The 17,099-nt window shown below is 47.8% G+C and overlaps 1 protein-coding gene across 1 annotated transcript in view; it reads right to left on the bottom strand.

Annotated features, from left to right (window-relative positions):
* Window positions 1-17,099, bottom strand: part of KIF4A (kinesin family member 4A) — a 47,236-nt gene that overhangs the window by 17,383 nt on the left and 12,754 nt on the right. The window contains exons 11-21 of the mRNA XM_032237322.1: window positions 15,637-15,769; window positions 13,860-13,918; window positions 12,384-12,489; window positions 10,893-10,940; window positions 8,740-8,925; window positions 7,411-7,514; window positions 7,169-7,313; window positions 5,441-5,551; window positions 3,601-3,684; window positions 1,722-1,835; window positions 95-250 (exon numbers count right to left, since the gene is read on the bottom strand). Of these exons, the coding sequence (XP_032093213.1) occupies window positions 95-250; window positions 1,722-1,835; window positions 3,601-3,684; window positions 5,441-5,551; window positions 7,169-7,313; window positions 7,411-7,514; window positions 8,740-8,925; window positions 10,893-10,940; window positions 12,384-12,489; window positions 13,860-13,918; window positions 15,637-15,769 (1,246 nt within the window). The remainder of the gene's footprint in view (window positions 1-94; window positions 251-1,721; window positions 1,836-3,600; window positions 3,685-5,440; window positions 5,552-7,168; window positions 7,314-7,410; window positions 7,515-8,739; window positions 8,926-10,892; window positions 10,941-12,383; window positions 12,490-13,859; window positions 13,919-15,636; window positions 15,770-17,099) is intronic.

Genomic DNA, 17,099 nt, shown 5'->3' with positions numbered 1-17,099 from the left:
GGAAGGGAATCGCCTCCAAGCCCATTTCCGAAGACCTGGATTAAGAAGGAAGGACCCCTCCCCTTTCTCCTCGGGGCCCCTGGACATTGCTCACCCTGTATTTGGATGGGAGGACCTCCCCAGCCTCCTGCTTCTCTTTCAGCAGAGCGATTTCCTTGGCCAAAGTTTTGCGGTCATCCAAAAGGTCATTCAGGTGATGTCGAGCTTCTTCTATGCTGACGAGGACTTCGACTTCATTCACCAGCCAGTTCTGGGAGGGAGGAGAGAATCTTGGGTGTAGGGCAGGGGTAACAGAATAACAGAGTTGGAAGGGAGCTTGGAGGGCTTCTAGTCCAGCCCCCTGCTTAAGCAGGAAACCCTACACCACTTCAGACAAATGGCTATCCAACATCTTCTTAAAGACTTCCAGTGTTGGGGCATTCACAACTTCTGGAGGCAACTTCTGTTCCACTGATTAATTGTTCTCACTGTCAGGAAATTCCTCCTCGGTTCTAAGTTGCTTCTCTCCTTGATTAGTTTCTACCCATTGCTTCTTGTTCTACCTCAAGTGCCTTGGAGAATAGCTTGACTCCCTCTTCTTTGAGGCAACCCCTGAGATATTGGAAGACAGGTATCATGTCACCCCTAGTTCTTCTTTTCATTCAAGTAGACATCCCCAGTTCCTGCAACCGTTCTTCCTATGTTTTAGCCTCCAGTCCCCTAATCCTCTTGGTTGCTCTTCTCTGCACTCTTTCTAGTCTCCACATCTTTTCTACATCATGGAGACCGAAACTGGATGCTGTATTCCAAGTGTGGCCTTACCAAGGCCTTGTAAAGTGGTATTAACCCTTCATGTGTCAAACTCGATTTCATTGAGGGCCACATCAGGGTTGTGTTTGATTTTGGAGGGCTGGTGTGTGTGTGTGTGTGTATGTGGCGTGGCCAAGGTGGGCGTTTAACATACACTTAAGATGCATTTCCCCTCCTTTCTTTCTTCACACAGTTCTATACTATAACCGTTTTCCTATCACTTCTACCAGATATTTTTTACTTATTCTTTATACTCCACTGAACTTTTTATTTCTAAATTAACACCTCATTGTTTAATAGTAAATTGCTTTTCCAGGACGGAAAAGCTACTTATACTATTGTATTTTCATTCGTCAACTAATAATAAAAACACAAATATATGTAACATGATCATATAAGACCTAACAGTGGAGGTCAATTTCCAGGATAGTAAATAGAAGCGGTTGTCCATTATAGACTGTTGATGGTAGATTTAGATGGTATGTAAAATCTGGCATTGCAACTGTAATACTAACACAGGAGGTTCCTTGTTTTCTATGCAGATCAGGCCCTTATTTGAAGCCACGTAATTGTAATCTAGGCCAATCCAATCCTCCTGCGGCACAACGCCGGCTGAAAACCGGTTGCACTGAAGCCTCCTGGGCCCGTTTTTGGCAGAACAGAGCGCGTAGGCCGAAAATTGGCCAAGGGGGGCATTTTGCCCAGCAGAGGCACCGTGGGCTGGTCCTTTGATATTTCCAGGCTGGACTGTGGGCCTTGAGTTCAAGACTGCTGGTGTACGGAGTCCATGGGAGTCTCTCCCGCTTGCCCAGGGCGACCCTTCCCCATCATCCACTGCCTGTGCAGGGACCCTCCCCTGAAGCCTGGTTCCCCAGCTATCGGGAATCCCGAAAGGATCTAAGGAGCGGAAGGGGCTATTCCCGGAGCCTTACCTTCACCCGCGAGGCGACGGCTTCGAATCCCCGATTGTGAACGTCCTTCCGTTTCGCCGCAGCCTGCTGTTGCTTCTGGAGGGCTTCCTTCAAGCGCTTGTTAGCCGCCGCGGCCTGGCAGGATGAGAAAGTAGGTGAGAATTTTGGAAGGAGGGAGATTGGAACATTCACAGGCCAGTCCTCGACTTATAACCAGGGGCTTTTATTCCAAAAGGCAAGAAAGACTCAGATGACGGGGAATCTCCCCAGAGGTTTATTTCGTGAGCTTTTGTGCGTGTGTTAAATTTATATTTACCGGCAAAGAAATAAAGGGGGACTAGTATAGGTCTATTTCAAGCGATTTAAGATCTATTCGAAGTTATTCTGGATAAGAGGACTTTCGGATAGAAACTAACCAAGGAGAGAAGCAATCTACAAATAAGGAGGAATTTCCTGACAGTGAGGACAATTAATCAGTGTAACAGCTTGCCACCAGAAGTTGTGGTTGATCCAACACTGGAGGGCTTTTAAGAAATGAAACAGCCACTTTTCTGAAATTGGTTAAGATCTCCTGCTTGGGAAGGGGGTTGGACTAGAAGACCTCCAAGGTCCCTTCCAGCTCTATTCTAATTGATTATCTGTAATGCCAAGAGTCGGAGTGATTGCCTTTAATCTATGACCGAATGAAGCCTGCCGATTATGATCGTGAAGCAGGCCGCCCACTCGACCAAGCCAATTTTGTGACCCTTTTTGTGGCAGTTGTGAAGTGAGCATTGCAGGCGTTAAGTGAACACCGCAGTCATTAAGCAAACATTATTTATTTTTTTTGCTATGGGATGTTTTGGTCCAAAAACAAAAATACAGGTAGTCCTCGATGTATGACCACCACGGGGCCCAACATTTTTGTTGCTAAGGGAGACATCCGTTAAGTGAATTCAGTCCCGTTTTTACAGCCTTTCTTGCTAAGAGGCTCACTGTGTTTGTTAAGCGAGTCCCCCGTTTGTTAAGTGAATCTGACTTTGCGGGGCAGGAAGTCGTCAAATGGGATCATGTGACCCCAACAAACTGCGACCGTTATAAATACGAGTCCGTTGCCAAGCATCCGAATTTGGATCACGTAGCCATGGGGATGGTACGACGGTCGTTAAGTGTGAAAAACTTTGGTCGGTCAGTAAACGAATGGTTGTAAATCGAGGACTCCCAGGATTAGTGCGATTACTTTAAAGGGAAATCCAGGGACTTCTAAAAGAGGAAAGGAGAGAGAGAGAGAGGGAGGGAGGGAGGGAGGGAGAGAGAGATATAGAGCTCGAGAGACACAGAGAGAGAGAGAGCGAAAGATAGAGACATAGAAAGACAGAAAGAGACAAAGACAGAAAGACAGAGAGAAAAAGAGAAAGACAGAATGAAAGAGTGAGACAGAGAAACAGAGAAAGACAGAGACAGAGAGAGACAGACAGAGAAAGACAGAGACAAAGAGACAGAAAGAAAGAGAGAGCGAAAGACAGAGACATAGAAAGACAGAGAAAGAGACACATAGAGAGAGAGACAGAGAAAGACAGAAAGACAGAGAGAAAAAGAGAAAGACGGAAAGAGACAGAGGGAAAGACAGAGACAGAGAGAGAAAGACAGAGAGAGAAAGAGACAGAGACATAGAAAGACAGAGAAATACAGAGAGAGAGACAGAAAGAAAGAAAAGAAAGAGAGAGAGAGAGGGAGGCAGAGACAGAGAAAGACAGAGAGAACAGAAAGAGACAGAAAGACAGAAAGAGACAGAGAGAAAGAGAAAGAGAGAGCAGAAGACAGACATAGAAAGATAGACACACACACACACAGAGAGAGAGAGAGAGAGAGAGAGAGAGAGAGAAAGAGAAAGAGAGAGAGAGAGATTGTGACCCCTCACTTCTTCTGTTTTCCGTCGGAGGACTGTGGCCTGTTTCTGGAAGTCCTGCTCCAGCTTGACCATCTCGTACTGCCGCTTGCGATCCTGAGGAACGAGACAAGAATAGAAAAGCTTTTAGCTGTCCAGACAGAAAAGAGAACAACAAAGCGGTTGGATGCAAAGCTTCTCTCAGTCTGGTCAGCTGAGATGGGGGCTCAACTTTAAAGTGATTTATATTCCATCGAGGGTTCAAATCTATCCTGTTGTGGCCCACCAGCAGTCAGCGGAGGTGGCAGCAGATTCGGAGAGTGAGGAGGTTGAGGAGGAAGATGGGCCAGTCCTGGAGTCTGGGGAAGGCTCTTATGAGGGCTCTGTGTCGGAGGCAGAGAGGGGGCCAGAGCTGTATGCCAGTTGTCAGCTGCCTTCAGAGTCAGACATCCGTGAGGCAGAAGAACAGCTGGAGCCTGTTCCCAGTGTGCGCATGCGCAGAGTGGCCAGACGAAGGGAACAGCTAAAGAACAGGGGTCAACTTGGGAGGAAAGGCCACAGATGGACGATGAATGGCCCCTCCCAGAGGAAATAAAAAAGGAGCGAAAGGGGAGGGGAGTTTGCAGGAGACAATCAGTTCGCTTCATTGGTTCGGAGACTCCTTGCCAGGTTTTGCAGATATCGGCCTGGCAGCTCTCCAAGCCAGATAAGGTCTGTGACTGTAAATCCTCCTTTGAATGACTTTGCTGGATGGGAAGGAGCAGAATTTTGTCGGGACCAGGAATTTGCGCCAGGCTCTTGGGAAGCCTTGGTCAGAACACATCCTAACCTAGAGATACCCAGGAAAGCTAGAAGATAACTCCCAGAATTCCCTACCTTTTTGGCCATTATGGGAATGGTAATCTTGACCTACACTTGGAGGGCATCTAGTGTGACCTACTGCAGAAAGCCGATGTGTTCTATTATTTACATAGGATGGAGCAATGTTCTGGCAAGTGGGACACAGGGGTTGGCAACCTTAAACACTCAAACAGCCACAAAGCTCCTAACTGGAAGCCCCCCACCCCCACCCTGTTCAATTCTGGAGCCGCCCGGAAGTCTGCTTCCTCCAACAGTCTCCTCCTAGTGTGGCCTCCTTTTTCTTGTACTTGTCCTAACTGAAAATCTTATCAATTGTGGAGGTGGCTGGCGACAGGGAGCCACAGCAGAGGGACGAAAGAGCCACATGCGGCTCCAGAGCCATGGGTTGCTGATCCCTTAGTCTAAGACAGTCAACCTCTGGCCACTTTAAGATGGGTGGACTTCAACTCCTAGAATTCCCCAGCCAGTCAGCCATGCCTATTTTCTTTTTTCTCCTCTCCCGCCGAGGTTGCAGAGGAAGGGATTATAAGAGAGTCAACAGGCCACAATGGGCCTATCCATCAAAAGGATGGATTGGTGGCAAGGAATTCTGGGAGCTGAACTCCACCCCTCTTCAATCCCGACGATTTAAGTCCTGTGGTGGCGCAGCAGTTAGAATGCAGTACTGCAGGTTAATTATGTTGACTGCCAGCAGTTCGGCAGTTCGAGTCTCACCAGATCCAAGGCCGACAAAGCCTTCCATCCTTCCGAGGTCAGTAAAAGGAGGACCCAGATTGTTTTTTTGGGGGGAAGGGGAAACAGGCTGACTCTGTAAACTGCTTAGAGAGGGCTGTAAAAGCACCGTGAAGCGGTATGTAAGTCTAAATCCTATTGTTATTAAGGCCGCTAAGTTTGACCAACAGCTGTCTAGGAGGAGTGAGGTCCACATTTCAAAGAAAGGAGACGGTCACTCTCCATGCTGGGATAGCGGATGGTCAGGAGGTGTGTGAGAATGGCCAAGCTCCCAGCTCACCTTGGCCTTCAGCTGGATAACCTCCTTGTCCTTCTGCTGCTTCCACTGTCGGAATTTCTCCGCATCTTCCTTCATCTCCCGAATCAGCTGAACCCGTTGGGTTTTCATGGTCTAGAAGCCGAACAGGAAGGGGCAAAGCGGGGTATTTATTATTATTTTTTTAAAGAAAAAGAGTCTGTGCATAAGAGTTCTAGTTCACATTGAGGAAATCGCTCTTAGAGGGGGGCGACAGCAGAAGTGGCTATTCAGCCGCTTCGCCCGAACCAGTAGTGGAAATCGTGGGTCGTATTTAGGCACGTTTTCAAGCCGCGCGCATGCCGTGTGCGTGCGAGGGCATCCATGCGCATATTTGCGAACTGGTAGGGAGTGAATACCACCCCTGGGCGACAAGGAAACGTGAGGCATTTTGCCGGTAAAAATAAATGCCTCACATTTTTAGCAACAGCCTAAGGGAATGGAGGGATTACATCACTAGTCGTCTTTCATCTACTATAAAGGAACAGGCTTCCACATTTCAGGGGGTCACAGGCCCTCAAATGTGTGTTCTATATACATCTATGCATTTGCTTTCCTTCATATGCCAAGGTACATTCAGGTGGCTGACTTTGGGCTAATCACCAGGAGACGGTGAGTTCTAGTCCCACCTTAAGGATGGAAGCCATCTGGGTGACTTTGGGCCAATCACCAGGAGACAGTGAGTTCTAGTCCCGTTTTATGAATGAAAGCGAGCTCGGAAAACTTTGGGCCAATCACCAGGAGATGGTAAATTCAAGTACTGCCTTAGGCATGAAAGCTGACTGGGTGACTTTGGGCCAATCACCAGCAGACGATGAGTTCTAGTCCCACCTTAAGGATGGAAGCCATCTGGGTCACTTTGGGCCAATCACCAGGAGACAGTGAGTTCTAGTCCCATCTTAGCCATAAAAGCCAGCTGGGTGACTTTGGGCCAATCACCAGCAGACGGTGAATTCTAGTCCCACCGTGGGCATGAAAGCTGGCTAGGTGACATTGGGCCAATCACCAGCAGTTCTAGTCCTGTTTTATGAATGAAAGCGAGCTCGGAAAACTTTGGGCCAATCACCAGGAGACGGTGAATTCAAGTTCTGCCTTAGGCATGAAAGCCATCTGGGTGACTTTGGGCCAATCACCAGGAGACAGTGACTCCTAGTCCTGCCTTAAGGCATCACCAAGCTGGGTGCCTTGGGGCCAGTCTCTCTCTCTCTCTCTCTCTGTCTCTTTCTATCTTTCTCTCTGTGTCTTTCTCTGTCTCTGTCTCTCTGTCTTTTTCTCTGTCTTTCTCTCTCTGCCTCTCTCTCTCTCTCTCTCTCTCCTTTCCTCTTTTAGAAGTCCCTGGATTTCCCTTTAAAGTAATCACACTAATCTTGGGAGTCCTTGATTTACAACCGTTCGTTTACTGACTGACCGAAGTGAAAAAAGTGACTTAGGAAAGTTTTTCACACTTAACGACCGTCGCACCATCCCCCTTTGTCTCTGTCTCTCTGCCTTTCTCTCCTTTTTCTTTTGTCTTTCTCAGTCTCTCTCAGTCTCTCTCTGTCTCTTTCTCTCTGTCTATGTGTCTTTCTCTCTGTCTTTCTATATGTCTGTCTATGTCTATGTCTCTGTCTATGTCACCTCACAGGGTTGTTGTGGGGAAAATTGGAGGCAACAAAGAAAGAAAGAAAGAAAGAAAGAAAGAAAGAAAGAAAGAAAGAAAGAAAGATTGCTTACCCGGATGTCTTGGTGGAGCTTGGAGACGGTCTGCTCGCTGGATTCCTTCATTTTCAGCAGCTTGGATTGTTCCTTCACCTTCTTCTTGAGCTCGGTCATCTCCCCTTCCAGCTCCTGCAGACGTTTCCGCCGACGCTCGCTCAGCCTGAAAGAGAGATCGGAGCCAGATGTTCGGAGTCCAACAACCCCATTCAGAGACTCTTCCCCAAGGGGGTAAAGCCCAGGCACCCGTGTTTTCTTACTTGGCTTGGGTAATGTCTTTCTTGGTCATCTGAAGGGCAAGGACCAAGTCTTCCTTCTCCTTCTGCAGCTTGGCCACCTCCCCTTCCAGGTTCTGGATGTTTATCTTGTCGAAAGAAAGAAAAAAAAGGCAACTTGGCATCTTGGGGGTAGGTTTTTCATGTCAAACTGCCCAGATGCCACCAAGGGTCAATGCCCTCTAGCCAACCAGCCTCGCTCAACTCTTTCAATTTCTCTGCACAGACTTTTAAAGTCAAAGGAGCTGAAGACTTCTTAGAAATACAGTCCTTGGTTTGCAACCATTCTGTTGTGGTCTGTCGGCTGCCAACCCCTCCATCAGCCAGATAGATAGATAGATAGATATAGAGATATAGAGATATAGATAGATAGATATAGAGATAGACAGACAGATCTATCTATCTATGTCTACTATCTATCTATCTATCTATCTATCTATCTATCTATCTATCTATCTATCTATCTATCTATCTATCTATCTATCTATCTATCTATCTATCTATCTCTCTCTATCATCTCTCTCTCTCTCTCTCTATCATCTATCTATCTATAGATAGAGAGCGAGAGAGACAGAGAGACAGAGCATGGGCCGTCCGTCAGCCCCCAGATGGAGAGTCAACAGCCCCCAGGTCTGGAGGTGACTGATGAGGAAGAACAACTGGGTCCAGTGCCTGATGTGCGAATGCACAGAAGGCAGAGGAGAGGAGAACAATGGAAATCTATGGGCCGGTCCTCGGGACGGAAGATCCACCGCTGCTAGCGAAGCCCCACCCTAGCTCTGGGGATAAAAGACAGGGAGCGGAGATGAATAGGTGTGGAAGACAACTATTCATCTCCCTGCTGGACAGACTTGTTAGCCTGCGGTGAGAGAGAAACGTTTTTGCCAGCGCTCCTAATAAAGGAATCAAAGGGTTTGTGGCATTTGGGGAGCTGGGTCAGAACACTTGCTGGCAAGAGGTTTCCTGTGGCTCTTACAAGTGATGTTCCAAAGGGACTTTTGTGAGGAAAACCAGTTCTTGGGAGAAACAGGAGCACATGACCAAGACAGAAACACAAAAGGAATTGACTTCTGTTTTTGGGTTTAGCACTTAAGACTTATACAGCGCTTCACGGTGCTTTACGGCCCTCTCTAAGAGGTTTACAGAGTCAGCCTCTTGCCCCCCAACAATCTGGGTCCTCCTTTTATCGACCTCAGAAGGAAGGACGAGTCAACCTGGAGCCCGGTGAGATCTGAACTGCCAAACTGTTGGCAGCCGGCGATCAGCAGAAGTAGCCCGCAGTAGTCCTGCTTCTAACTGCGGCGGCAAGCTTACTTGGGACTGGCACTGGATGGGTTCCAGCTGGCGGTCGCTCTGGGAAAGTTTCCGAGCCAGGGCCTCCTTCAGAGCGAGGGCTTGGTTGAGTTCCAGCAGCTCCTTGGACATCTGAGCTTGTTGGAGGGCATGCTGAGCCGCGTAGTCGTCTGAAGACTGGGGCGCCTCCAGGTCTACCGAGGAGGCCTGGAGAAGAGAGAAGACGAGGGAGATGATGATGATGAAGAACTTTTACTTCGTTACTCAGCATTGCTCAACCCGGACATCAGCACTTATAACAATAGCAGTTAGACTTATATACCGCTTCATAGGGCTTTCAGCCCTCTCTAAGCGGTTTACAGAGCCAGCATATTGCCCCCAACAACAATCCGGAACTCATATATACCACTTCACAGTGCTTGGCCACTTTTAAGGTGGGCGGGCGGGCTTCAATCCCCAGAATTCTTCAAATGACAGCATGAACAGAATTCAGAATAAATTGAAATAGAACAGAATAACAAGGCTTAGAAGGGACCTTGGAGGTCTTCTAGTCCAACCCCCTGCTTAGGCAGGAAACCCCACATCACTTTAGACAAAATGGTTATCCAACATCTTCTTTAAAACTTCCCCGTTGGAGCATTCACAACTTCTGGAGGGAGGTTGTTCCACTGATTGCCATATTTTTCGGTGTATAAGATGCACCCACCTCCCCCCCAAAAGTGGGTGGAAATACCTGTGCATCTTATACAGCAAATGTTGGGGGAGCCCCGCCCACCCACCGTCCTCCACCCGCCCAGCAATTTGCCTCCTTGCAGCAAACAGCCTGGTCAGCTTCAGCCGCCTGATTTAGCATGAGCAGCTGATTGGCGGTTGGCTCGGCCTCCTGGAGTGCCACCTATCAGCTGTTCCAGGCTGCAAGGATCGCTATCGCCAATTGGCGTTATTGCTGCCTCCTATCGCTGCCTCCGCATTTTCGGGCTCTGCGCGCCCCATTTTCGGCCTGTTCCTGGCGGCAAGGATCACTGCCGCTACCAATCCCCACGAAAATGGGGCACGTGGAGGCAGTGGTAGGTGGCAACGGTGATGGGCGGCGATAGTGCCGACCCCCGCAGCCGGGAACAGCCCATCGGCGCTATTTCAGGAGGCTGATTCAACCACCAATCAGCTGCTAGTGCTAAATCAAGCTGCGTTAAAGCTGACTTGGCTGTTTGCTGCAAGGAGGCAGATAACTGGGAGGCAGATTTTTTTCTTGTTTTCCTCCCCAAAAGCCTAGTTGCGCCTTATACTTCAGAGCATCTTATAGTCCGAAAAATACAATAACTGTTCTCAGTGTCAGGAAATTTCTCCCTGCAGTTCTAGGTTGCTTCTCTCCTGGATTAGTTTCCACCCATTGCTTCTTGTCCTGCTTTGGAGAATAGCTTGACTCCCTCTTCTTTGGGGCAGCTCCTCAAATATTGGAAGGCTGCTATCTATCGTGTCGCCCCCTAGTCCTTCTTTTCATTCAACTAGACACACCCAGTTCCTGCAAACACTCTTTATAATGTTTTATCCTCTTTATATGTTTTAGGATTAGGATTTATTTCATTTATATGCTGCCCTTTTCCCCGAAGGGGACTCAGGGCGGCTCACAATTCGATCAGGGAAGGGGGTACAGACAGGGGATAAAAAGACGAACATAAATACAAAATTTAAAAACACACAACAACCATACCATTCGAGACGGGGGCAACGGTTCTTTAGCCCCAGGCCTGTCGGAACAGCCAGGTTTTGAGGGCTTTGCGGAAGGCCTGGAGGGTGGTGAGGGTTCGAATCTCCACGGGGAGCTCGTTCCAGAGGGTCGGAGCAGCCACAGAGAAGGCTCTCCTCCGGGTAGTCGCCAGTCTACACTGGCCGGCTGATGGAATTCGGAGGAGGCCTAATCTGTGGGATCTGATCGGTCTATTGGAGGCAATTGGCAGCAGGCGGTCTCTCAAGTACCCAGGGGTTAGCGGGTTTGAACTGGCGGTTAAAAGGAAAGCCAGTGGCCAAGAATAACCAAATGCAATCACGTGACCACAAAGACAAGAGGCATTTGGGAACAGCTAGAAATGCTTTATGGGCCGTAAAGCATCCATCGTCACTGCAAACGGTTGTAAAAAACATCTGATTGTAAGTTGAGAGCTACCTGTACTTACAGAATTGGAATGCTGTTCGGTTACGTCCATGTCAGGAGGATTTTCTTTCTGCGGAAAACACACAAAAAAATACAATTTTAGGAAGGAAGGACGTAGGGAGAGAGGGATGGGGTGGGGAGAGAGAAAACAATGGATGTGTTTTTACAGTACACACAAGTGTGTAGACTGGTTTTTTTTTCTTGACTTCCTTAAAAATAGTAGAACCTCTGGTTGCGACCATAATTCGTTCCGTAACTTTGGTCGCAACCCCAACGTAATTTTGGAAATTTGGCGCAAAAGGTGAAATGGGTCACGAAAAAATAAATGAATGGTGAATTTTTTGGATTGGAACCCGATTTGGTCGGGGTCAGAAGACGTTCGGGACCAGAGGTTCTAGTATACTGGCATTCTGGATCCTCTAACAAAGAGGAAGGAGAAGGATTGACAGACCTAATGAGATTGTTGTCTGAAATGGTAAAATCGACTAGTTTGATTAAAGAAAAGAATAGAAACGCTTTTGTTGCCACACGGAGATACGGTTTCTGAGCTCTGTGCTCAAAGTGGGAAAGAATTCAACTTTCGATTTTGGGTTTTACCGATTCAAACGGGCAGATTTTAATAGAAATGGCTAGTTTATATTATTATCTATATATATAAAAATGGCTCGGTGTGTGTGTGTGTGTGTGTGTGTGTGTGTTCCAGCATAACTCTGGAATGCCTTGAGCAATTTCAACCAAACTTGATGACTTACTCTCTGGAAACAAATACTGTGAGGTATACTGTAAGAAACTCCAACACTCCTTGGAGTGTGTGTTCTGTTACGATACAGTCTGTTGTGCCTTCAAATGGCTTCTACTGTACAGCGCAGTGGAATTGCCATGGTAATGGCTTCACAGTACTCCATAAGGGGGCTCCCTCGGGTAAGGGGGGAAAAATCCAACATTATAAATTAGGTTTGGTTTTGGGCATTTCCCCCTTATAAATAAATACCTAGGCAACGCCGGGTTATCAGCACTAGTTATGAAAAAAAACAAAAAAGTCATGTTTTGATGTGAACGCCTTAATTTACCGCGACGGAAAGAATCGGAAGTCAATTGTTTCTTTTTCTCTCTTCTTAATCCTTCCTCACTTTTATCCCCCCCCCTCCTTCCTCCCCCTATCATTTTCCTATTTTCTTTTGTATTTTTTTATCTTCTTTTGTTTTAAGACTCGGTAAAAATGTTAACGGCAAAAAAAAAAAAGGGGGGGGGTAACTGGAGACTTATGTGCCTCTATGACCACGATGAGAATTGAACGATGGACTGGATTTTCGGCCTAATGGAACAGCCAAGGTTGAGTTCAGTGAACCTTCCTCCCTTAAGATCCAAAACTAGCAAATGGGGCTCTCAAAACAAAACCAAGTTATTTTGAAAGTTGGGCCTTCTCTGGCATTGTTTTGGGAAATCGAGGCTGCCGACCGCTGGGTTCCCTTAAAAAGAGACCCCTGTTTTTTTTTTTCAGAATAAGCCTCACCGGCAGCTGAGCGATAATTTGTTGTAACTGGACAAACAGTTCCAGCTGCTCTTTGAGTTCCTCGTCCTCCACGGATGTCAGCAGCTTTGGCAGGTCCAGTTGTAACCTGAAATGTCAAGATGAAATAGAAATCTAGAATCATAGGGCTGGAAGGGACCTCAGGGGTCTTCTAGTCCAACCCCCTGCTCAAGGCAGGAGACCCAATACCATTTCGGATAGATGGCTGTCCACTCTCGTCTTAGAAACCTCCAATGTTGGAGCATCTACGACCATCGTTCCGCTGATTAATTGTTCTCCCTGTCAGGAAAGTTATCCTTAAGTTCTAATCTAGCTACTCGAAGTTGCTCCTGTAAAATGGAATATTTGGTCGGCTGGTAGTTTGTGACTCCGGCTCCCCCCCATGCCACTAATAGCGAAACCTTTCAGCACCGAGAGCCCAAATGGGTGTCCATGTGCCCGCCGGAGTACCAGGAACCCAAAGACCAGCTGACTGGCACGCACATGCCCGTTTTGGGGGTTGTTTTCAAGCCGTTTTGGGGGTATTTGCAGGCCGTTTTTGGCCCCAAAAATGGCCTGTTGTTTTTGCCCATTTTCCGGTGCCCGCAAAGTCTAAGTGGTTGGCATGCATGTGTGCGCCAGAAACCAGAATAGCTGGCATCAGCGTGCGTGCCCACAAAGAGGGCTCTGCATGTCATCTCTGGCACATGTGCCATAGGTTTGCCCTCACGGCTCTACGCCATTAACCAGTGTTTCCCCACCTTGATCACTTTTAAGATGGGTGGACTTCGACTCCCAGAATTCCCCAGCCAGCCTCTGTGCCAAAGAGAGTCGGAGGTTACTGCCTTTTCCCTTTTTTTCCTCCCATGACACTACACTCCTTTTCCCCTTCCTCCCTTCTTACTTTTCCAATTTTTCCTTCGTGTTTTACACTGTGATCAACTAATCAAAAAAGTTTTCACTGAGAAATTTGCACACCTTAAAGTTTCCCAGGTAGAAAACGCCGAGGGATCCTCGACTTACAACCGCAAATTGGGAGCACAAATTGCTAAGCGTGGTGGCGCTGAACTTAGCCACCCCCCCAATTTTAATCTTTGCCCGGGGTTTTTAAGCAAATCGCTGCAGTTGCTTGGTGAATTATGCGGTCGTTAAGTGAATCCAGCTTCCCCCATGGATGGCGCTTGGGGGAAAGGTCGCAAGCGGAGATCAGGTGACCTCAGTATGCGGCAACCGCCATAAATACACGCTGGTTGCCAAGGATCTGAAATTTTGATCAGGTGACCGGGAGGGATGCTGTGACACTCCGTTGCAAAGGGAGGGCCAATCATTAAGTCCTTTTTTTCCCCAACGCCGCCATAGCTTCGAATGGTCGCCAAACAAGGGCAGCCCTGTATCGAGCTCCCTTTCCGTATTTCTGATGCAGTGGTAGATCCCATGCAGCAAACAGTCGCTAAGCAGGTGCGCGGATGAGCTACTTACGCCGTGTGCTCTCGGAGTTCTTCCATCTTCAGGGTGAACCTCTCGTTCTGCTGCTCCGTCTGCGGAAATTGGAAAAGACTTGGTATTATTATTAGGGGATATTCCATAATGCAAGTTAAGCCTTGTACAGGTAGTCTCAACTTACGACCAGAATCGAGCCCCAAATTTAGGGTGCTAAATGAGAAACTTGCGAAGTGGGTTTTGCCACAATTTAACGAGTTTCTTTGCTCCGTTTGTTGAATTGGTCACATGGTTGTTAAGCTAATACAGCCCCCCACCCCCACCCCAGTTAGCTTTGTCCTAAGGTCACAAAAGGGGATCACGTTGACGGCCATCTTAAGTACGAACCCGCTGTCAGCATCAGAACGTAAAACATATGACCCTGGGGATGCTGCGATGATCATAAGGGTAAAAAATGATCTTAAGGCCCTTTTTAAAATTTCAAATGGTCACTAGATTAGATTGAGTTGGAAGGGACCTTATAGGTCATCTATTCTAACCCCCCGCTCAAAGCAGGAAACCCTATACCATTTCTGACAAATGGCAGTCCAGTCTCTTCTTGAAAGCCTCCAGGGATGAAGCTCCCACAACTTCCGAAGGCAACTTCTATTCCATGGGTTGATTGTCCTCACTGTCAGGAAATATCTCTTTATTTCTAGGTTGAATCTCTTTTTAATCAGTTTCCATCCATTCTTCCTTCTCTGGCCTTTGGGTGCTTTGGAGAATACCCCCCTCCTCCTCTCTGGGGCAGCCCCTCAAATATTGGAAGATGCTCTCCTGTCTCCCCTGTTCCTTCTCTTCCCTAGACTAGCCAGGCCCAGTTCCTGCAACCGTTCATTGTATGTTTGAGCCTCCCGTCCCCTCATCATCCTGGTTGCTCTTCTCTGCACTTTTTCTAGAGCCTAAACATCTTTTTTATAGTGTGGGGACCAAAACTGGATGCAGTACTCTAGGTGTGGCCTTACTAGAGCTTTAAAGAGTGGTATTAGTTCCTCCCTTGATCTTGATTGCATCCCTCTGTTAATGCATCTTAGGATTGCATTGGCTTTTTTGGCTGCCGCTGCACACGGCTGGCTCCTATTTAGCTGGTTGTCCATTAAGACTCCAAGATGGCTCTCACAGTGACCGCTATTAAGCCAGGTTTCACCCAGTTTATGTGTCCTTTTGGGTTTTTCTTGCCTAAGTGCAAGACTCGACTTTTCTCTATATTGGATTTCATTTTGTCAGCGGGTCCAGGGTTCAAGCCTACCAAGATCCATCTGGATCTTGAGCCTATCTTCTAGAGTGTTAGATATTCCAGCCAGCTTAGTATCATCTGCAAATTTGGTAAGTTCCCCTTCTATTCCCTCATCGAAGTCATTTATGAAGATGTTGAAGAGCCCTGGGCCTAAGACGGAACCTTGTAGTACCCCACTGCTTACTTCCCTCCACGTAGACTTAAGACCCATTAAGGACTACTCATTGAGTATGGTTTGTCAGCCAGTTGCGAATCCATCTGGTGTTGATGCTATCTACCTCATTCTTTTTCTAGCTTACTAAGAAGTAGGTTGTGGTCTACTTTGTCAAATGCCTTGCTGAAGTATATTATGTGCACAGCGCATTTTGGAAGAGAAGGCTTAACCCCTGAATTTTGCTACCTTTTTTTTTTCACCAAAGGAAAATGTGAATCCTTCTTTTTTGAGGGGGGGGGGGAGGAAAGGGGTGGACGGATCCTTTAGCAGGAAATTTCTGCCCGAGGAAGGGACGAATAGCACTTATGGTAGCTGTAGGGCCTTACCACGATCACCCTCTCCAACAACTGAGCAATCTGACCGGCTGCTTCGCTCAAGCCACGGCTGAGTTTTTCATTTTCCTCCAGGAGCGAGTGATTTTTCTCCATCAGGGCTGGGAGGTTTTCAACAGGTTCACCTCTATCGAGGGGAAAAAAAGGGAAGCATTGAGACCCATCCCAATGTGCCGGAAAGACACCTCTTATATTGTCAGGCCTCTCCAAATTGGGCCAATTTTAAGCAACCGGTGGACTTTGACTCCCAGAATTCTTTCCCCAGACGGTGTGACGGGGCTGGGGGAATTCTGGGAGCCGGAAATCCAACAAGTTTCAAAAGTGGTCAGATTTTAGATACCAAAATGAAATGGAAAAGAGCGGCAACGTCTTCCGGTTTCTTCCCGGGTGCAATTCAAGCGCTACTTGGCAGAGCTGGCTACTTGAAGGCTCACCTTTCCTAAGGACATCTACCTGTCCTATCAGGTCAGATAGAGTTGAGCATGCTTCTAGTCCCTTCTCCCCCAAATACTGCCATCTGATGGGGTCTAGGAAGTGGACTGAGGTAGCCCTTTTTCCTTATAAAACATCTAGAGTTTCGCACGCCTCCAGCAATGGTAATATTCAGGCGGTTCGGGCCTGCCCCCTGCCCCGGCTCTATGCCGTCCTATTGAGCAATAGCAATAGCCCTTAGACTTATATACCGCTTCATAGTGATTTACAGCCCTAAGTGATTTACAAAGCCTCTTGCCCCCCCAACTATCTGGGTCATCCTTTTACCGACCTCGGAAGGAAGGACGGAAGGCTTAGTCAACCTGGACCCCAGCGAGATCCGAACTGCCCAACTGCTGGTAGCCTGCAGTGCTGCGTTCTAACCGTGGGGCAAGCTTACTATAGCAATAGCAATAGCAGTTAGACTTATATGCCGCTTCATAGGGCTTTCAGCCTTCTCTAAGCGGTTTACAGAGTCAGCATATTACCCCCTACAACAATCCGGGTCCTCATTTTACCCACCTCGGAAGGATGGAAGGCTGAGTCAACTTTGAGCCGGTGAGATTTGAACAACTGAACTGCAGTCAGCTGAAGTAGCCTGCAGTGCTGCATTTAACCACTGCGCCACCTCGGCTCATCATACTAGGGGCTGGCACTAGATGGGTGCCAGTGCCAACCACTCTAAGCGGTTTAGAAAGTCAGCCTATTGTCCCCCCCCAAAATTTGGGTCCTAGTTTTACCCACCTCGGAAGGATGGAAGGTTGAGTCACCCTTGAGCCTGGTGAGATTTGAATGGCTATCTCCGCAGTCAGCAGACGTAGCCTTCAGTACAGCACTCTAACCACTGTACTATGTTTTCTAAGCCGCACACTTGCGTGCGAGCCCCGCATGTCAGCCCCACGCAAGGCCACACCCGCGCAGAGAAGGCATGCACGTTCACAAGGCGAGCAGGGGCGTGGTGAGCCAGTGGTAAACTTATGTGAAAC

The sequence above is a fragment of the Thamnophis elegans genome, chromosome Z (genome assembly GCF_009769535.1).
Source record: "Thamnophis elegans isolate rThaEle1 chromosome Z, rThaEle1.pri, whole genome shotgun sequence".
Taxonomy (NCBI): domain Eukaryota; kingdom Metazoa; phylum Chordata; class Lepidosauria; order Squamata; family Colubridae; genus Thamnophis; species Thamnophis elegans.
Note: the sequence above shows the minus strand (reverse complement) of the source record. Positions and strands in the feature narration are given on the sequence as shown.